The sequence below is a fragment of the Cydia amplana genome, chromosome 15 (genome assembly GCF_948474715.1).
Source record: "Cydia amplana chromosome 15, ilCydAmpl1.1, whole genome shotgun sequence".
Classification (NCBI taxonomy): Eukaryota; Metazoa; Arthropoda; class Insecta; order Lepidoptera; family Tortricidae; genus Cydia; species Cydia amplana.
In genome coordinates, this window is record NC_086083.1 from 11,260,686 (window position 1) to 11,279,086 (window position 18,401).

At 39.9% G+C, this 18,401-nt stretch overlaps 2 protein-coding genes across 2 annotated transcripts; both read left to right on the forward strand.

Moving 5' to 3' along the window:
• Positions 1-1,828: 1,828 nt before the first annotated feature.
• On the forward strand, positions 1,829-9,814 carry LOC134654543 (galactose mutarotase-like). Its single transcript, XM_063509992.1, has 6 exons — positions 1,829-1,850; positions 6,536-6,687; positions 7,146-7,361; positions 7,939-8,201; positions 8,705-8,864; positions 9,500-9,814. The coding sequence occupies exons 1-6, from the start codon at positions 1,844-1,846 to the stop codon at positions 9,812-9,814; spliced, it is 1,113 nt and encodes a 370-aa protein (XP_063366062.1). The 5' UTR covers positions 1,829-1,843.
• Positions 9,815-12,472: 2,658 nt separating this feature from the next.
• Positions 12,473-17,548, forward strand: LOC134654875 (galactose mutarotase-like). The gene is made up of 6 exons (XM_063510335.1): positions 12,473-12,601; positions 13,232-13,450; positions 13,785-14,047; positions 16,005-16,164; positions 16,940-17,063; positions 17,333-17,548. The coding sequence occupies exons 1-6, from the start codon at positions 12,473-12,475 to the stop codon at positions 17,509-17,511; spliced, it is 1,074 nt and encodes a 357-aa protein (XP_063366405.1). The 3' UTR covers positions 17,512-17,548.
• Positions 17,549-18,401: the final 853 nt, after the last annotated feature.

The following is an 18,401-nucleotide window of genomic DNA, read 5'->3' on the forward strand; positions in this document are numbered from 1 at the left end:
CAGTAACCCGACACTTACAACGACACCGATCTCCCAACATGACGGAAAACTGTGCAGATACAGTCAGCAGCAGAAGTTGCTAAGCGGGCGAGGTGTTCAAAATTACCTTAACGCGCTCTTATTCTCTTAACAATAAAGTCGCGTCACGACAGTTAGCGTTATTTATTTAGATTATGGCATAAAGTAAATATATGGGGTATGCACTCATCACTCTCATCAGGGAAACTAGATAGCATGGATGGAGTTAAATATCAATATAGGTACCTACATACCTACCTATACATGTTTGAGAAAATCTGATTTAAATAATTAATTTAAAACCTAGTTAATGTTTATTAATTTTATTATACTTTTCGAACGTAACTATTGGTTTTAATTTAAATAACCCCCTCCCAGATGGGTAGGTAAATAGAAAGGAATTTTATCAATAATGTACTAAATGTAACGACGCTCACTATGTATAGGCCTGAACTTACCGTTCTATACTGTCGAACGGAAGTTTGTGGTATAAGTAACATACATTTCCGATAAAGGTTCGAATTGGTCAACCATATAAGTACTATTAATTGAAATAAGTAGCGTAGAGATAGATAATAACATTAATAGAATTATATAACTGCCGTAAAATAATTGTATGTACCTACCTATTTACCTAGTTACAAAAAAAGAAATGAAAAAACATTAGTAAATTAAATTAAAAAATATTTATTCGATCAAGAGTAAATTACAGATAACATTATAGTATTTAGTACCTCTTTTTAAGTAAATTATTACCTGTGTTAAGAGGTACTGCTCTCTTATTTTAACAAAAACTAAACAGTAAACAGTTTCATTTGAGTATGTATACAACTATTTTATAATGGTTACTTTTTTTCTACAATTATTGGGTTAAGCATTACGTTTTTGCAAAAATATTCATATCATACAGTACGCATGTTATCTACTGTCACTGTCACGACTCAAACCGGGCCCCCAGTGCCCCCACAAAGAATCTCTATAATATATCGGCGGCCGACATATGAACAGACCATCCCATTTATACTTTGTATTCCGGACAAAGGAACAAAAACTCTGGACGTATAGCAACCCTAACTGCAAGCTATATGGTCGATGGAGGTCAGTGAACCTTTCTTAGGCTATGAATGTTATGATATTTATATGTTGCATAGGTTACAAGCTTATTTGCTTTGGCTCTTCATGACATAATTGTGGGTATCATCTTGGGTCGTCCCATTCGTTTTTCGTCAAGTTCTTAAATTAGTCCTATTCTGCTTTCGTCACCCATTCTACATTCGTCACAATCGTCAGTGGTTTTCGATGTAGAATGAGTGACGAAAGCAGAATAGGACTAATTTAAGAATTTGACGAAAAACGAATGGGACGACCCAAGATGATACCTAATTGTGCAGCAATAAAATGATTGATTGGTGCAATAAACTTATCAATAATATGTACGTGCGAATGGATACATCAATAGTAGGTAGGTACCTATATATTTAAATATTTTACATGAACTATTATGAACAAACTACTTAGAAATCCAAACAACGAACAATTTTAGCTACTCTAAAGGATAATCTATGAAAATATTGAATGTGAAAGAGATTGCAGCGGCGGTCCACTTTTATAATACACCCACGTATTTATTTATTACTCGCCGTACATGTACGAACAGCAACACTGACTATCTGTGCACCTTACGCCTTTACATTAAGGCTTATTATGAATTGTCTAAGTGGACTACCTAAATATGTATGTTATCATTGTTATCAAGTGCGGCCAACTTCACAGTTATAAAACGCCGGCTGCCTTCTGTCAGCAACACACAGTTGTCGTGTCATATATGGCCGGTAAGTTGGTGCATTCTTTATTTATTTTCGTGAATATAAATAATAGTGTACCGTAAATTATAACCAACTAGGTATGTATAGTCCAGTAAGTACTACAACTATAGTCTACATGTTAAATACGTAAGTGTAAGTACTTAAAATCAATGTTCTTTTTGGTTTTGTCTGAGTTTTTTCATCCACTTGTAAACGTATTTTGACATAGAACTTCGGCATTCAAAAGTTGGGTACTTTTGGATTATATTTGGGTGGTTTTGCGATAGTTAACTAGTATGAGTTATTTAATAACAATAAGTACCTAGTGTAAACACAAGTACACAGAGCTCTGACTGTGAATAATAGTAGGTAGGTATATCTTATTACGATGCAATAAGGTTAGCGATGGTAGCTATTTTTATATTTTTTATTTTACATTTTATTTATAACACATTATTAAATCAGAATCTAGTTCCTGTAGAGGTCAAGGAAGATCTTTTTCATTTGTCATGCTCTGATTTGCATTTGTGATGCGCATGATGTGATTGTTGTTCTAAGAGGTGTGCAGAAACTGATACGTTTCTTTTAACTTTCGAAGTACGATTATTCTCATTTTTTTAAGATAAACAATTGAAATAAGTTATTGTGGGGTGAATACGAGTATGAAAGGAATCGATGACTTGGCCAAGATTACAAAAAACGTGTTGGTTTTGATATGATGATGAGGATAGGGAAACATGTGGATAAAACGGCCCAAAACTGGAACTAGACTTAGACTAAAAAATCGAAAAGCTAAAATCATCCAGTACAGATGTATTTTCTCACTAATTCCGTCCCCTATATAATTTCTGAAAGATATTCAGGCTGTATAATAGGTGCCTACCTGTATGGGCAAGTTAAGGCAATAGGCATCAAAATACGAGCGTGGGTTTAAGAAACGAACGAAGTGAGTATCTTAAAAGGATCACACGAGTGTTTTAATGCCTATAATTATGTATAGAAACATACACTATTTTAAGCAGTGAGGGCTACGAGAGATCGAGACCAATGGAGACAAATCACGAACTGAACAAGTGGTCACGATCCTCAGTAAAGAGGAACCAACACAATAAGTTATGGGCATTGATAATTAACCGAGTTTACTTCCAACTTCATTATTTTTGCCTGTGTTTATATTTTACCTTTGTGTATGATGGACTGTCAGGTCATGAACTTGTCTGTGTTCATTTATCGCACAAATAACTGCAGGCGATAAAACTGCGCTCTGTTAACAATAAAATATTTTTCTGATAAGTAGGTATTTATTGAAAGCAATACTCTTTATCTGACCATCGCTGGGCCTTATGTCTTTGCAACGTAATGCAACATAAGTCTCCCTCTTGAAAATGATAGCGCTTATGTCATTTCACTCAGGTAGTTGTTGATAAGCAACATGATACGATCTTTATAGGACTGGTACAGTCAGCATGAAAAGTAACGTATCAGACTATAGGTTCCATTCTCTAAAGGCATAAAAAGAGGCATATATAGTTGGTCTAACCAAATTTGTCAGTAAATAAGAATTAAAAAACTATACTCATCCTATTTATTATTAAATTGTACAACGGGACTTAATCGCGTATCTAAGTTTTAAGATTTACCTCCGACGTTTCGAGGACGGCGTTGTCCCCGGAGTCTAAGACTCCGAGACCACGACACACGACTTTTACACGAGATGTGTAAAAATCGTGAAAGTTTAAATCAGTGTTATACTCATCCTTTTCTTTTGGGTGCTAGTACTAATGAAAGATAGTATGATTCTCTCTATGTTTGAAATGAGACAGTCCTTTTGACAAACTAGGTATATCAGATATATAAAAAACGGGCAAGTGCGAGTCGGACTCGCGCACGGAGGGTTCCGCACCATCAACAAAAAATAGAGTAAAACAAGCAAAAAAAAAAAACAAGCAAAAAAACGGTCACCCATCCAAGTACTGACCCCGCCCGACGTTGCTTAACTTCGGTCAAAAATCACGTTTGTTGTCTGGGAGCCCCACTTACTTAAATCTTTATTTTATTCTATTTTTAGTATTTGTTGTTATAGCGGCAACAGAAATACATCATCTGTGAAAATTTCAACTGTCTAGCTATTATTATTATTGGGGTGGTATCGGGCCTTTGAGTGTCACGTCGACCAAGTATTGATCTATTGTGACGGCCCTTTAAAGTTCATTACTAATGCCCGTTGCATCCAGAAAATTACAGATGCTTTGGGCCGTAACGTTCTGTACCTCATAGGGTACATACACACATACATACAACATACATACATGCCGCCCTAAGTAGGTACTTCTTTTTGACATTAGTGGTCCACAGGAACAGAGAATGTGCATTGCAGTCTCCTCTGACTCCTGGCAGAACCTGCATGTCGCATCTTGTTTCTTGCCAATTTGAAACATGTGCCTGTTCAACTTACAGTGTCCAGTCAGTATTCTAGTCACCGCGCAAGTTTTGTGCCTTTTGAGCCCCAGAAGCTCCTTAGCGATTTTGCTGTTGAACCCTTTGATTAGAGCTTTCGAGTGTACTTGTCCTTTAGCGAACTTCCACCAATCGATTGCTCTCTTTTTTTCTAAGTCGCTGAGCAGAGAATATGCATCCCGTTTTGTGATTCCACAGAACGGTTCTGGGCCGACCAGGGGTGTGTCTGCGCCCTTTCTTGCAAGTTCGTCTGCTTCTTCGTTTCCGTTAATGTCGGAGTGCCCTGGTACCCATCTAAGTGTGACTTTGTTGGAGTTAGCCAGTGCATTTAGGTTTGTTTTACAGTTCTGGACTAGTTTTGAGTTTGACTCAAGGGATTCTAGTGCCAGCAGAGCAGCCTGGCTGTCTGAGTTGATGTAGATATGTTGGTGTCTTAGGTTTCTGTCCAGGTTAATCTCCGCACATTTGTTGATGGCGAAGACTTCTGCCTGGAAGATTGAGGCCTTTGTGCCCATGCTGACGCTAGCTAACTAACACCATGAACAAAAAATAGAGCAAAACAAGCAAAAAAACGGTCACCCATCCAAGTACTGACCCCGCCCGACGTTGCTTAACTTCGGTCAAAAATCACGTTTGTTGTATGAGAGCCCCACTTAAATCTTTATTTTATTCTGTTTTTAGTATTTGTTGTTATAGCGGCAACAGAAATACATCATCTGTGAAAATTTCAACTGTCTAGCTATCACGGTTCGTGAGATACAGCCTGGTGACAGACGGACGGACGGACGGACGGACGGACGGACGGACGGACAGCGGAGTCTTAGTAATAGGGTCCCGTTTTTACCCTTTGGGTACGGAACCCTAAAAATTGTCTGTGGCAGAATACTTTTGAACGCATAAGAGATACCTATCTCCCACTCGACCTATATCACTATTTGGTAAAGTATTCGATGTTGGCAGATACCTGTGTTCGACTGTTTCATCCGCTACTTTTGATGTTGACTGTACTTGACCAATAATTATCAATATTGGAATTTAAACCGAAGACTGTTGTGTCTTTAATTATCAAGTTAGTAGTAGTAGTAGTAATTATCTACTCATGTTCTGCTTAAGTGAAGCGTGTTTTCAAAGGCGTAGAAGTAAGTTTTGGATTTAAAAACCATTTGATTATAAAGAGCAATTTCAATATTTTCTATTATAGCCTTTAAATTAAGGCAAAAGATAAAAAAGGGTCTTTATTTATTGCATAAACAAAACTAATAAACTATTATTAAAATTAAGTATTAAACTAAAAAAAGAATAGATTAAGGGCAAACCTAAAACGAAGGGGTAAGGCACGGAATAAGAAGATAAGATAACTTATGAACTCAGCGGAAGAATAGAGAAAAAAATACATAGATTGCTCACTCCATACATCAGTTTTAGTACCAAAAAGACTATTAGCATCTAGCATCGAGTAGCGGAACTATCAGTACTGCTAATTGACAATAGATGTAGCACCGACCGGAAAGTCTTATCTCAACAGCATAAGACTTTCCGGTCGGTGCTACATCTATCGTCAAGTAGCAGTACTGATAGTTCGGCTATTCGATGCTAGATGTAGACACTGAAATTAATAGTCTAACTGATGTATGGAGTGAGCACTCTTGACTTACTTACTATATTTCTCTATGGCGGAAGTTACTCTTCCCTTCAGGACACTCTTTCAATTAGTTGTTAGTTTTTGCATAGGTACCTTTATGGTACCTTTAGTATGTATAGGTAAGTACCTTTAGTAAGCTTATGATTAGAAATAAGTAGGTATGCTAAAAACCGGCCAAGTGCGAGTCGGACTCGCGCACGGAGGGTTCCGCACCATCAACAAAAAATAGAGCAAAACAAGCAAAAAAACGGTCACCCATCCAAGTACTGACCCCGCCCGACGTTGCTTAACTTCGGTCAAAAATCACGTTTGTTGTATGGGAGCCCCACTTAAATCTTTATTATATTCAGTTTTTAGTATTTGTTGTTATAGCGGCAACAGAAATACATCATCTGTGAAAATTTCAACTGTCTAGCTATCACGGTTCGTGAGATACAGCCTGGTGACAGACGGACGGACGGACGGACGGACAGCGGAGTCTTAGTAATAGGGTCCCGTTTTTACCCTTTGGGTACGGAACCCTAAAAACGATTAGGTACTCAGGTATGTGGATTCTCTACCCCATCTAACAAATAGTAATAAATTCTACTTGTTAATAACTGTTGTTTTTCAGCAAAGAACCACGACAATCTCACCATGGTGCGACTAGTGGAAGAGCAGTCAACCCCCTTCAAGAAGGAGACGGTTCGGCGGTTCACGTGGCATTCTGCGTCGGGCGTCTCTGTCACTGTTATCTCGTATGGAGCCATCATACAGTCTGTTAAAGTAAGTAGCTATTGTACCTACTTATTCTTTGCAAATAAATACTTACTTACTTATACTCAGGCGAGCCAGCTTTGTTAGTCTGAAAAAAGAATATAGTATTTGGGAACACATATAAGACGCGTGATGACGGAACACAGATCGAGTTTTGCTTAGTTGTAGGTACTGTAGAAAACCCGGCGAGAAACAGGCAGGCAGTTGATGGCTGGTTCCCTGTACTTTTGCAGAACAGAAGGACATTTTTCAGTTCAACGTCCTTTAGTTCACTCTCATCTAATTTATCTGTACCGAATGCGTTATATCGCGTCGCGGCGTACACAACACATTCTGCTAAGTAGTAGGTAAGTGAAAGCTAGTCTCCTCCTCGCCATAGTGTTGGCAGGAGGCATCAAAGTATACTTGCAGGGGGCAGTTCTTGGTCCAAGGGGGGCATTTAAAGATGATATATTCTAAATTGCCAGGTACCCGACAAGAACGGCGAAATCGCCGATATCGCCCTTGGTTTCGACGATGTCGACAGCTACGTCCAGCGCAACGTGCCGTACTTTGGGGCCACGGTGGGCCGCTGCGCCAACCGCATAGCGCGCGCCCAGTTTGAGATAGACGGCGTGCAGTACAAGCTAGCGAAGAATATAGGGGAGAACCACTTGCACGGCGGGATCGTGGGGTTTGATAAGGTGCGTTATTAATATTATAGGCCTTTACCCTTCGGTACACCTGCATGAAATAAGATCTTTTTCGTGCAAGTGAGATGAAAACAGGCATATATCTGAATGTGCACTCGTGAGTAACGTCCGCGAACATCCTCTGATGATGCCAATCGGTTCTGTTCACGACAATTTACCTTAAACCTTTGAACTACAGTGAAACCTGGTTAATTGACACCTGGATAAATGCAAAACCTCAATAATTGCAACCAAAGGTCCGGTCCCGGTCCCTTGAGACTAAAAGGCCTCTATAATTGACACAACGATTTTTTGAACCTCGTTAATTGGCACGACCTGCTTAATTGAAAAACCTGGTTAATTGACAAAAAATTGCCGGTCCCTTGAGATTGCAATTATCCAGGTTTCACTGTATTTAACATTTATGGGAAATAAGAAAGATGGGCTTTTTATTTTTAACAATTTAACACCTTAGTATTCTGACATTAGGGTATCATAAAATTTGGAATCGATGCCAAGTGGTACACATACCCTTTATGACATTTGTCCTTTAAAGGGAACTTGTGGGCAAAAGCTATGATAATTCTAGGTAAACTGGCACACAACAGTCGATGGCAACAAAGTGATCTTCAGCTACCTCTCGCCCGACAGCGAGGAGGGCTACCCCGGCGACCTGGTAACCAGCGTCACTTACGAGCTGACCGACGACGATCGCTTCCACGTGGACTTCCAGTCCATTACCACGAAGAAAACGGTCGTGAACCTGACTAATCACTCGTACTTCAACTTGGCTGGGCATGATGGGGGGGCTCAGGAGTTGATGGAACATGTGGTCGCTTTATTTGCTGATAAGTAAGTTTTACGATGTGCCTAAGTTGTCGTAAATATTGGTGCTCAGTGCCAGAAACTTTTTAGGATGACGCTAGAACGGTCAGAGTTGGTCGGACCCCTCGGAAGCCTCGACCCGGACCCGGACCCGGTTATAGCGTGAGTCATCCTTTATCTACGATTCGCTTGCGCCCTTAATCGTGAATTAAATATGATGGATGGCGTTCTAAGGCTTAAGAGAAAGCAATGCGTTAATAGGAATTAAATATAGGTACCTGGAAATTGCATAGTATTATGGGTTAAGCAAACATAAATCAATCGGGATGATCTGAACGCTACGATGAGCGAGAGATCTAATGCAAAGAAAATATGTTCATGGTCAGACCGCGCAAGTATATTCAAGATTTTTATCTCCCAGAACTTGATCAGTTAATCTTTTTTAACCCATATTAATTAGAAACTAGGTGGTTTCAAGAAACAAACGGCAAAAAAGTCCTAAATATTAAAAAGTGTACCAATTTCTCTAGAATCACTGAAACCGATGACAACTCCATCCCGACCGGTCGCCTGGCCAACGTGGGGGGCACGCCGTTCGACCTGCGCACGCCGAAGCGACTCGGCGATATCATATCTAAGAACCCGAAGCTGTTTGATGACAACTTCTGCATTACTACGTTTGGGAAGGAGGTAACAGGCTTTATTTAATTACACAAACGGGTCTACCGCGATATAATTTCATTGTCTTTACCTTTAATTCCGACGTTTCAGCTGAGTTGCACCAGCTGTGGTCACGGAAAGACTGACGTCCCAACAAACCCCGGCGGTAGACCCGTTTGTGTAATTAAATATGTGTACAAAACGCGAGAGTTTAAAGTGTTACTCGTATATGTAACAGGCTTTGTCGAGCATCGTGAGCTGAGGACAAACATTGGTCTGAGCTCTTGTCTATGAAAGCTATCGTTAAGCTACAAGTACCTAGGTACATTGAGTACTTTCGGGTTGTAACTGTGAAATGGTCCACTCAATTCACAATGTCTAAGTGAGTTTGGCATCAAAATGGCCACAGTGGGATTTTAATGTGGTGTTACCGCCATGTTTCCATGGATTCTGAATTCCATTGGGAAATAACGTCCCAACTTCTTTTTTTTTATGGTGCCTGACAAGACACAAACGCCAACTGTAATTCCTAGGTATTAGTAGCACTTTCGAAGTTAGATAATTTTATCTTGATTTGTTATTAATTTGACATATCTCTCAATTAAATTAGTGCGAGAAAATGCACTCCCTCCAAAAACGTATCAAAACCTGAATTTCCCTTTCAGGATCTCCACTACATCTCCCGCGTGGTCCACCCTCCCTCCGGCCGCTACCTCGAGGTCTACAGCGACCAGCCTGGTGTCCAGCTATATACCAGCTACTTCCTCCCAGCTCCCACCGACGCAGCTCTCGTCGGCAAAGATGGCGTCGGCTATAGACGACACGGAGCCTTCTGTTTGGAGACTCAGAAGTACCCAGATGCAGTGCACCATGAGAAGTTCCCTAGTCCGATCTTGAAGCCTGGAGACATTTATCGTCATAGAGTCGTTTATGCTTTCGGGTCAGAGTGCAGTTCTGAGCCTACTGTGGTCTCTACTTAATTAGGTAACCATGTCCTTGAATTCGATCCTTGTTTTGTATTGAGATTACTGTATCAGATATAATTGATGTACCTAATATTAGGATAAGATTGTCTAGGGCTTTGATGAGTCAATAATTAAGGAAAATCAATAAAGTCATTTAGGTACTAATTTACTAATTTGAAACGACGATCCAACCTAGTTACCTTGGTCTCTCAGAACTCAGAAGAATACTTACAGCCATCCTAGCCAAGGTGACAATCGCTATCGCTTCGACAACGAAACGCTTGGTATCTCTCTATCACTCTTCCATATTAGTGCGACAGTGACAGTTGCGTTTCGATCGCTACGGAGCGTAAGCGATTGGCATGTTGGGTACGCGGCCTGAAGCGTCAGCTTTATAGCAAAACGTTAGCTTTGTAGGTAATGAAAAGCTGTTAAGTCAGATGCCGACATCAACTTAGAAGCATCGGGTATATACGGTTTTGACGAATGTAATTGTAATGAAGAATGTTTTGAGGGCTATGTGATTATTATACGAAATTATTTTGTACCAATCATTTGTTTTTTTTATTTGCTAACCTAATATTAAGAGTAGACGATGTATGGTTTGTGGTGAGGTCGTGTGATGTGTTTTTCTTGCCAGTCGCCAGTAGGATTTGTATATGGAGCCCACTAGGATTATTGACATGATCGCAATGTACTAAAATTAGGGGAAATGTTGAATCATCAATCATCATGCCTTCGAAGCTAGAGGTTATGGATGATTTCTATGTTTCTGATGTAATAACGCCACCTAGTAGGTACCTTAGTACAAGCTTTGCTCAGTTTGCATGGTTCTAGCTAGATCGATCTGTATGGAACCTAACGAGTGATTTTCATATAAGAAGAATTATAGATAAGACATCCAAAATACTCACGAGATGTAGTAATTATTATATATCCGATAGTGTATTTATGCATATCGGTTAGGTTAAGGCCGGGTTTAACATGTTGACGCCCTGTTGATGCCATCCTGACGCTCACGATAAGAGCCCCATACTAAATCATATGTTGAGACCATTATTTCGCGGGACCTCTGTAAGAGCGCACGACTGGTAAGTACCGATATAGTTTTCTTCTATAAATTGTTTTTTTTTTCTTTAACCTTTTCCACGCCGTGTCAAACACAAAAGCTGTCACTCAGACGCAGACGCCACATCGTACACATATGCACGTAGGTCGATGTTGCTCTGTGGTCTGTGACCGATTAATCGATCTTTGGCGTTGAACCTACGGTGCGGATATATCGGTCATTGGCGTCCAAAAGGTCCATTGCATCTACTGCCGGCTACATAGTATTAGCTCATATCTGCAATATCGTTCTCAGATCTACGCTTGCATATACTTAAAAAATACAATAGTATACCTAACTTTATAAACGTGCAGTTCTTGTATATTTATATATTTCGTGGATCTCGGAAACGGCTCTAACGATTTCGATGAAATTTGCTATATGGGGGATTTCGGGGGCGAAAAATCGATCTAGCTAGGTCTTATCTCTGGGAAAACGCGCATTTTTGAGTTTTTATGTTTTCCGAGCAAAGCTCGGTCTCCCTCAAATATTAATCAATAAAATATGGTAACGGCACCGCTAGCCTATAATGGACATTTTTACCCGAATACCTTTAGCCTACTCAGAAAATTCAGATAATTTTATTCATAACATCGACGCTTGTCAACGATTGACTAATTATAAATTAATTTAGGTATCCAAAATTACTAAGTAAATTATGGAAATAAACAAGACAAGGCAAATATGTAACATCATATTTAAAAAAGCTCTGTCGTAAGTCTCCGCTTATCGATAGTATTATTTACTGTCGTGAATAAAGGTTATCACATTTATCAAACTAAAATTATAATTATTATTTTCACTCTTTTCTTGATGTGAATTATTATGTTTTGTGTCAAAAATTGCTTTACTGTGTAATTAAGTTAGTTAGCTGTAGCCTTAGCATAGTTGTAGTTTTCGCTCCAATATGTTTTCATGATGTGCATACATGCTTTGGATGGCATTCCCAACCAAAACCTGTACTGAAAATAATTATTTCATGTAACAAATGTTATCTGTTTTGTGTGCCTAATAAATAAAATAAAATAAAATAAAATTTAGAGAAATCGAATCTCTTCTGTGATGGCCGCGCTTATCACATTTGATTGAACTTATTTCTGCAAAAGATTTTGAAAAAATACGCAGGTAATGCCTACAAAATTGTACAAGAGAGACTTTCAGAATGTTAGGGGTGTATAGCGGTATGCTTTATTTATTGGATCAGGTAAGGTAAACGTTCTAGTGCTCGACATGCTAATGCCCAATAGATGACACCCTGCTGACACCTATTGATAAATGACTTAAGTTTCAAGATGACATGTACTGGTACCGCGTCGAGCATCAGTACGTTTACCTTAAGTATCAGGTAACATTTAGCCAAAAAAAAACATACCTACCAGCCTTTAACTACCTTCTATGTTGTTGTTAAAAAAACTAATCTGTAACCTAACGAGAGCCCCATCGACATCAGGATTGTTAGTTCTCATTAAATTAATCTTGCGGACCGTGAAAAGAACACATAAAACAACACAACAAGAAAATGTATTAGGTATTTACTAGGTACCTACTTAATTGTTCTAGTAAACATGGTCCGCCTCCGTGAGTCCGCCCCTAGGACCCTGGGGAACGAGAAAGTGCGTCAGTTCCAATGGGACACTGATTCCGGAATGTCTGTGTCCGTCATCTCTTTTGGAGCCGCAGTCTATTCCATCCGTGTGAGTATTAAATAGATAAGAGATATTTTTAGTAGGTAGGTTAGTATCCAAACTCCTAACTACTTTGAGTATTCACCTTTGAATTACAGGTTTAAGTTAAGTATCAAATGCACACTGATGACTCCAGTTAGACCGGGCCGTGTCCGGGCCGGAGCTTAGTTTTCTATGGAAAGCATCACGTGATCACCTGTCATTTGTCATAGAAAAGTAAGCGCCGTAAGCTCCGGGCCGGACACGGCCCGGTCTAACGTGCCCTTATTTATTTATTTATAGGTACAAGGTATTCCAACAGCTATGAAATATTGATGCTTTTAATTACCAACCGCAAACCCAGCTGCCAGACCTCAGTCTTGATCATAGACTAGGAATCCTCTAGACGGACTTAAGAGCAATTTATTTCATGAAACCCATGCTGCCAAAAATACTGGGGTGCGGGGGACGAGGTGAGCGAGTCCCGTGCCGTGATTGGTCCGGTCAAAGACACGGACGTCACACAAAGACACTGACTCGAAGATGGAGTAAAACTACCGTATATTTGTGGCAGAGGGGGTAGCGCTACTATGCTCAGTCTAGAGGTCTTGATCAATAGTAATTGCTGAATGAAAACTATAATCAGCTTGATAATTACAGATACCCGACAAAAAAGACATAGTCGCCGACGTTTGCCTCGGCTACGACGACATCGCGAGCTACGCGAAGATCAACACACCCACTCTGCTTGGAGCGCCAGTAGGGAGAGTTATCAACCGCATTAAGGACGCTCGGTTTGAGCTGGATGGGCAAACTCACCATGTCGCGCAGAACTTCGGGAGGCACTTCTTGCATGGAGGCTATGAGGGTTTCCATAAGGTGAGGCTGAGGCAGGCGTGGCTCACTCCGCGATTTCGTCGCTTTGCTACAGGTAGCTAAAAGTACTCCGTTCCACACCAATAGCGTACCATATCTGTCCTGATCGTGACAGACGCGTTTTATTCTATGGCTGAGGCTAATCTTAACGATCGTATACATATATGTTCACCCGTTTGCGCGATGGCGCTGACATTTGAAGCTATTCCCGCAGTATCTTGTAACTGAATGACTCACGATACGATCGCCGGTTGACGTTGACGCTTAAGTGGTATGACAATACTATTGCTTATTCTGTTACTGGCTACATACCTAATTCACTGCCATTTTGTTTCAGAAAAACTGGAATGCAGAAATCAACGGCAACCGAGTCTTGTTCAGCTACCTATCCAAAGACGGCGAGGAAGGTTTCCCCGGAGACCTGATCACCACCATTATCTACGAGGTCACTGATGACATGATAATTCACCAAGACTTCATAGCAACTACTTCCAAGAAGACTATTGTGAATCTGGGCAACCATGCTTATTTTAATTTGGGAGGCCATGATGCAGGCGCTGACGCGCTGTATGAGCACATTGCTTTAATTAATTCCGACAAGTAAGTAATTTTATTACCTTTATTTATTTTTATCTTACGTTAGGTTATTTATAATATGAGTATAAAAGTAAAATATAAAAACACTTACAAAACAATAAAAAAAACATATAAACACATTATAAAAAACCTAACCTGGGTGCCGCCAACAGCGGGGCAAGGCCCAAGCTGCCGGTGGTCAGGGCTGCAGAGAGAGGAACCGGCGGACTATCCGCGCCGTGTCCAAGATCTCTGTTAGTTCTGCTTGCTATGCCCTAAGGAGTTTTAGAGACGAAGCAAAACTATCTCAATTAAAGATTGTCTACTACGCATTGATCGAATCCAGGTTACGATATAGCGTCAAGTTTTGGGGTAACAGTTATAAGTACAATATACAAACAGCTTTTGTGGCTCAAAAAAGAGCAATAAGAACGATAGCTAGAGTACCACAGACAGAGTCCTGTAAGAGCTATTTCTTGGAATATGAAATTCTCACTGTGCCTAGTCTGTATATCTTGGTGGTACTAACCGATTTAATTAAGTCTATTTTTATTATAGAAACTCCAGAGGACAGAGAACTCCGTCTAGCTACTAGGAGAAAAGACTTGCCACAAACAATCACGGCTAAGCTTAAAGTAGTGAAGCACTCGGCAAGCTATCAGGCCATTATTCTCTTTAATAGATTACCTGTTGAATTGAAGATGATCGTCAATGTAAACATGTTTAAAACCAAGCTCAAGATATTTTTGCTAAGCAAGTGTTTGTACTCAGTGGAAGAATTTTGTCAGCCCACTAATTGAAATGCTTTTTGAATTGACATTAAATCACATTAAATATATACACTCTAATTAGAATTATTCATGTGACAATATAGGTGATATAATTATTCCGTACTTGACATATATTATTTTTTTTTTATATATAAATTTCGACTGACTTTCTACATTTGTAAATTTTATTGTAATTGTATTTTTTTTTTTAATTACCTAGATAATTATTTTTCTTGTTGTTGGGCAAAATAATGTGTATTACTTGTATGTTACTGTGTATTTCTTTTGTGTTAGCCAATTTGTAAGTATAATTTCCAATGCGATGTAAATATTGCTTGTGAATAAATAAATGAAATGAAATGAAATGAAATGAAATGAAATGATCACCGCCTTCTGCATCTGGCCCTTGATCCAACCACCTAGCGAGAGTCTCTCAAGATGTTGGTCGAGACTCTTCGCTATTAGACCGTTCACTGAAACGACCATCGGGACAATGATCGTCGAATCAACATCCCACATGGCGGTTATCTTGTGAGCCAAGTCTAGGTACTTACTGGACTTGTCCTTCTCGGCCTTCACGAGATTCTCATCATGGGGGATGATGGTGATGTCAACGACCAAAGTAATTTTATTATTTTATACTCAAGTCATCAGCGTGTGAGTTGGCGAGGCTCATCTTAAGGGACGGTGGTCACTGGTAAAAAACAACGCCTTTTTCCCGACTCACAGATTAACCTTTTCGACGCCATGTCAAACACAAAAGCTGTCTCTCAGACGCCACGTCATCGAAGTGTCAAAACTGAAATTGAACTTTATGCATATGCATCTAGGTCTATGTTGCTTTGTGGTCTATGACCGATTTATACGTCTTTGGCGTTGGACCTGCGGTGCGTATATATATCGGTCATTGGCGTCCAAAAGGTTAAAACAACTTCTTCATTAAAATTCAGAATTAAGCAAGAATTTGCGCAAGAGATTTAGCGTTTATATTCGAACACCGTTTTAATTCAATTTATATATTATTTATTCAAGCAAAATACAATTTTACCGTTTCGCAATGGATTTGAGATTCTGCCCCAATTTTAAGACCCTTATCATCATCATGACAGTTTGAGCGGACACCGAAAAGACGAATTAGAATCTTGTGTAAGCCAGAGACTACTGACCGTCTGACCAAATAACAAAGAAAACTGTTAAAACCTACTTCCCAGGATAACCGATGGAGACGAGGAATTCATGCCAAACGGCGAATTCATCGCAGTGGGCGGCACACCCTTCGATCTCCGCACACCCAAGCGGTTGGGTGACCTCATCAGAAACGTTGGGCCCATCTTCCATCACAACTTCTGTGTTACAAACTATAACGAAAAGGTATATTGAAGTGTCTTCTTGCGCTTATCTTATTCATCTAGCTAGGTAGGTATGGTTTGCGATTGATCATACCGAAATTTCGTAGATATATATTTTCCCCCAGCCTATAGGCTTAATATTGGAAAGATTACCTTTAGGGATGATATAAGATCCGTTCATTTATTAGAGAGAAATTTCTTTGCATGGAGGGTCTTGGACGAATTCTGCCTCTTCATTATATAGGTATATTTTTTATTGCGTCAAATCAATTTTATCCTACTCTTTCCTAAATAATCAGAACACGACACGGAATATCCTTTAAACGGATCCCTACTATTTTCGTTACATAATGTAGTTAATTTACAGTTTCCATAAGTCTTGAATATTTCAATAGTAAAAATACCTATACCTAAGAAAAGTTCTAATATGACCTCGTGACCCAAAGGGGAAGCGCTGGTGGCCTAGCGGTAAGAGCGTGCGACTTTCAATCCGGAGGTCGCGGGTTCAAACCCCGGCTCGTACCAATGAGTTTTTCGGAACTTATGTACGAAATATCATTTGATATTTACCAGTCGCTTTCGGTGAAGGAAAACATCGTGAGGAAACGGGACTAATCCCAATAAGGCCTAGTTTCCCCTCTGGGTTGGAAGGTCAGATGGTAGTCGCTTTCGTAAAAACTAGTGGCCACACCAATTCTTGGAATTAGTTGCCAAGCGGACCCCAGGCTCTCATGAGCGGTGGCAAAATGCCGGGATAACGCGAGGAAGAAGAAGACCCAAAATCCTTCAATTTTCAGACGCTTAACTTCGTCGCGCGCATGCACCACCCGCCTTCAGGTCGCTCACTTGAAGTCTACAGCAATCAACCCGGCCTGCAGTTCTGTACCGGCTACTACCTGCTTCACCCACCCGAATTACCGCTACCCGGTTAGGGTTGCCAGATGGTCGGGATTTGGCGGGATTCTCCCGATTTTTAGCATGTGTTCCCGATTCCCGACCAAGTGCAAATTGTCCCGAAAAACAGGTTCACGTTATAAAACAATGATTTCAAGTTCCGAACTGTCGTCGAGCGAGCGCGCGGGGCGTACGTGGCGAGAGATTATGCGGTGAGGGAGCGATGGTATTTTTTTCCCGACTTAAGTCCCAAAATCCCGAAAAATGTATATTTTTTCCCGATAATAGCGCCTTATGATCTGGCAACCCTATACCCGGTAGAGGAGGCACCGGCTACCAACGCCATGGTGGCTTCTGCCTCGAAACACAGAACTACCCCGATGCCATCAACCATCCAAACTTCCCTAGCCCTATTCTGAAACCTGGTGAGGTGTACAGACATAGGGTTCAGTATAGGTTTGCAGTGGATAAGTGAGATGGTGCTTGTAAAAAGGTACCTTGTGATCTGATTATCAATGATTCTATTTATCTCAAAGCTTGGTTATAATTTCGGCATTGTTGGTTGAAGTTGGTGACCGATGCTGTGATATTAAATTTAGGAATAATTGCTACCATAAGGTACTTAATCGTAACTTTGTTAAAACTTGGCTATGTTGTTGAGAATGTTTGTAAATAAAGTCATAAGAATTTGAAATGTTGTTTATTATGTAAAATATAGTAAATTACAAAAAAAACTTTTAATTAAAGTGACGCTGGAAACCAATGTATTTTAAATGCATTAGGGTTGATGCTTTTATCAAATAATAATATACTTAGGTATAAACATAAAAATCACATATTATAGTTAGGCAATATATAAAATAAGAATAAGAATATCATTATATCTAATACCTTTAAACGAGCAATTCTTGTTTATTTATTTATTTATATATATATATATATTTCGGGAATCTCGGAAACGGCTCTAACGACTTCGATGAAATTTGCTATATGGGGGTTTTCGGGGGCGAAAAATCGATCTAGCTAGGTCTTATCTCTGGGAAAACGCGCATGTTCGAGTTTTTATATGTTTTCCGAGCGAAGCTCGGTTACCCAGGTATTTCATTATAAATATTACATATTATAGTTAGGAAACAAATAAAATTACTTATCTTATGGACTACTGCTATTGTTCTATAGGCTAGCTGGCGCGGTCGCACGCGAGTGCCATTGTAGGTAAAATTCGTCGCACGCGTCCGCGCCCCGTGCAACCGCGCTAGCTAGCGGACGCCCTACTACTTTAACACTCCGTTCTTGAATGATGGATACGTACCTTTTACTCGTAGAACCTTTGTTTTCTATGTTGAAGGCAAAAATACCCTAAAA